This window comes from Mus pahari, chromosome 21 (genome assembly GCF_900095145.1).
Source record: "Mus pahari chromosome 21, PAHARI_EIJ_v1.1, whole genome shotgun sequence".
In the NCBI taxonomy this organism is placed as follows: domain Eukaryota; kingdom Metazoa; phylum Chordata; class Mammalia; order Rodentia; family Muridae; genus Mus; species Mus pahari.
In genome coordinates this window covers 41,761,577-41,765,599 of record NC_034610.1, presented here as the reverse complement: position 1 = coordinate 41,765,599, position 4,023 = coordinate 41,761,577, and the positions used below count along the sequence as shown (strand labels likewise).

Here is a 4,023-nt window from a genome sequence, read left to right as displayed (position 1 = left end):
GCTGCATATGTGGCAGAAGATGGCCTAATTGGCCATCATTGGGAAGAGAGGCCCCTTGGTCTTGCAAACTTTATATGACCCAGCACAGGGAAAGGCCAGGGCCAAGTAGTGGGAGTGGGTGGGTAGGGGAGCAGGAGCAGAGGGAGGGTATAGGGGACTTTTGGGATAGCATTTGAAATGTAAATAAAGAAAATACCAAATTAAAAAAAAGAAATACATAACTATAAAACAAACAAACAAACGAACAAAATAAAAAGAGTTCAGCAAAGTTGTCCAGTTGCTGAGCTGGAGAAAGGATGTATTTTCCTAGTTTTTATTTTTTATTTTTTTAAAAGATTGATTTGGTTTTATGTGGGAGCATGAATTGTAGCTCTAAGGACATGCAGATGAGGTTTGTTTAGATCCTGCTCTGTACAAGGATCAGGAAGGGAGACGGATCTAAAGGGAAAGTATACCGGCATGTTATACGTTCATTAACACAATAAGGCTATTAATGCTGGATTAAAATGGACCATTGGCTGACTGACAGAGAACCACATGGCTGTCCTACAATGTCACTCAACACTTCCTCCTGTAAAACCCTTCTCTTCAGATCAGACAGGGTTTTGACTGCCTCGGGACTGGTACGAACACTGATTCTTTAGTCTCCAGAGGCCTTTCAAGACTCGAGGAAGTTGGCATGAGCATGTCACTTGTAAGGGAAATGATTCATAGATGGGAGAGAAAGCACGTGACTCCATGCTCCACACAGTTCTGCAGCAGCCATGGCTGGGTCACTGTAGTTCACACAGCCTCAGCAAGGCTTGGGCCCTGGTGCTCGCCCTAAGGAGCAGCTGTGCCTCCTCTCCTCATTCTGTCCTTCTCCCTTTCGGGTACTTCATACTCTCCTCCTAGAGAAACACATTTAAAGTTTTGCACAGACTTGTCAGTAACAGGAGAAACAAAGTGGATCTGGCTATCCACTCAGGCAAAAAAACAAAACAAAACCCAAAACAACAACAACAACATCAACAAATTAGACCACATAGATCACTCCTTCATTGCTTTGCAAGGTGACTAATGTTCTTACACATCCACTATAGCCTTGTGGAATATTTTTGAGTTCCCCCTAATTTGAGAGAGAGAGAGAGAGAGAGAGAGAGAGAGAGAGAGAGAGAGAGAGAGAGAGAGGAGTAGCTGCTGAGTGAGACTTGACCTTGAATGTGTGGCAGGGACATGGGAAGTGCTGAGTCAGAATGAAGAAATAAATTCTTATATCCATCTGCTGGGCTTTCCAAAGCACCCAGTGGCGATTTCATTTCCAATTTCAAGTATAAGCTTATCAACCTTATGGACAGAGGGTCAGTTGCTGTGTCCTTTCTGAGTTTCTTTGTTTGCTATTGAAAACAGGCCATGACTGCTTATCTTCCGATAAAGGACACTTTGCACAGTATAAAGATAGCTGAGTTGGTTTTAAGTTAAATAAGAAGGAGAAATCTCCCACCTCAGCTCAAGCTCAAGGCCAATGAGAGGCCTTTTCTCAAATAATAGAGTGGACAGTACCTGAGGAACAATGCCTGAAGCTCGCCTCTGGGCTCTACATGTAGGTGCACACGTGTGCACACACATACGTAAGTGCACCTGCACACATGCACACACACACACACATGCATGCATGCACACATGCACACATATGCACAGAGTATGAACTGAGTCTTCGATAATAAAACTCAAACTCTTGTCAGTTCTTAGTGACTGGCTGGGGCCACATCGGGATGGGACTCCTCTCTCTGACTACTTCAGCGAGTCCAAGCTGCAGGCATGGTCCAGCTTCACAGAGTTCCTGGAAGACACCTTGAGGTCAGTGAGGAAAGCGTTAAATCCGCTCTTCAAGAACCTGCAGGAGTGCATCAGTGGCCGCATGATAGGTAAGTTCTCGGACACTTCTATTCCAGACCAGGCCATGCCTTATTTCTTACCTGAGCAAATTCAAGACTGCGAATGGCATGAGCAAAACCCAGTTGTAACGGATCCTTGACCAAGCGCCGTCACCTTTATTTTTCAAATATTCAAGAGCAGCACTGGTCATGTTCAGAACACGGGGGCTGACTTCTGTTTCACATTTCACGACTTTATTGATTCCTGTGGAGCCCATCGGCTCTGGGCAGAGCTTGGTTTTTACTCAACTAGAGAACTGTATCTTTTCTGCCTACATCTTGTTCCGGCCATTAAGCACCACTTACAGTGTCCATTACATAATTTGTTCTACAGTTCAGTTATTATCTGTCTAAAATACATCATTCATCCAGATGTCTCAGGTAGATAAGCCCATTCGGGTTCCCCTCCAAATATGCAAATACGGTACATATTACAATTTTCTTCTTAAACAAGAAAATAAAATACACAGCTTGATGCTGGGTTCCATCCGTGGTCTTTTACTGAACCTGTTGGACATCGCTGAATCAATTTTCCATTCCCACTCCATTGCCTTGATCCAATTACCATAGTAATCTTTGTGGAATGATACACCATCTTCACAATCAATCATAAACTAATCCAGTTTATTCTTTAAAATGAAACACTTTTACCATCTGGGTAAATATGTCCCCCTCCCCCTATAGCCATCCCTTCATATTTTATACACACTCCATCTGACTAAAACATAGTATCATGCCAACACTGCAGACCTGTGCCTTCCTCCCTTCCCTTGCTGTACACAGTAGCACATGTGCACCCACGCAGATACATGTCCTGTATCTTGCTTCACAAATGCCTCTCCTGTAGAGATCTTCCCCTGTATTTTCCTCTACTGCCTGAACTATCTGATTTAGGAAAGGCTAAACTAATACTCTTAAATGTCAAGAAAATATAAGCAAGAAGAAATAATTTCTCTATTTTTCACGGATACTAAGGAGTAGATCGGGAAATGGAGCCGTGAATATTTTTTTATGGCAGTGGGTTGACAATGAAAAGTCAATGGGAAAAGTTGTTCTCCAATATAGCTGGGTTAAGAACATGCAAACCAGGAGAAATATTTTCTCCATTTTCTTTCATAGATACTAAGGATTAAATAAAAAATGGAAAAGTGAATATTTTTATGACAGTATGTTGGCAATGAGAAGTCAATTTGTTTTCCAGTAAAAGTGTGTAAATATTTAAATATTAAAAAATGAAAAGATGTCTTTGTATGTAAGCTACTTTCTCTGAATTTAAAATATTTACATTTTCAACCCAAAGGCAAGGAGATGTGGAGGATGTCCGATTGGATTCCACACTTTATTAGAAAGCTCCTTTCATGGCTTCTTTTATGATTGTCTGATTCTTAGAGTTTATTCAGCATCAGTTTTAGCACATTGAAATGGGCTTGGCTCATTTCCCATTTTATAATAGGTCTTCACGTGGCAATAATAAAAACCTGGCCCCTTTCCTTGTGTCGCTGTGTAACTGTGCTCTTCGTTGTCATGCGTCTTACGTAAATCAGTACAGTGTGTGTGCTTGACATTTCAGGGCAGTTTGTGTTTGACACTCTGGGTCTGGACTGCATCCTAAACAACCAAGGCCCTGCACAGGCTCTGGCAGATGGACTGATGGAGTTGTCAAAAGAAGGGTCTGTAAGTATCTTGTTGAAGAAAGAAAAGCAGAAAAAAAAAATCTCAGCACAAATAAATCCTTAGTTTACATTTTTTAACCTTTTACCAGTTTATCACTCCGGGACATAGTCCCTCAGAGAAATTACATCAGTTTATAAAAGCAGTCACAAAGAGATTCTGGGCTCAAGGTGCACTAAGTATATAAAAGGGAGAAACAGGGAGACCTCCTGGGTTCTTTAAAGTCTTTTGATTTGCGCACTGTTTTCTCTCTTGTGCCTGATTTCAGTTAGAAGTGACTTCATTAGAAAATATGTTCATGGCCTTATATTTCACATAAATGTCACGAGCCAGGGAACTGACACACGTGAAGCCAGATACAACAAAGGGGGCTAGACAGAGAGAGGGAGAGAGAGAGAGAGAGAGAGAGAGAGAGAGAGAGAGAGAGAGAGAGAGA

The 4,023-nt window shown here is 41.9% G+C and overlaps 1 protein-coding gene across 1 annotated transcript in view; it reads left to right on the top strand.

Moving 5' to 3' along the window:
• Positions 1 to 4,023, top strand: part of Ect2l (epithelial cell transforming 2 like) — a 70,264-nt gene that overhangs the window by 41,670 nt on the left and 24,571 nt on the right. The window contains 2 exon segments of the mRNA XM_021221117.1: positions 1,725 to 1,907; positions 3,487 to 3,590. Of these exon segments, the coding sequence (XP_021076776.1) occupies positions 1,725 to 1,907; positions 3,487 to 3,590 (287 nt within the window).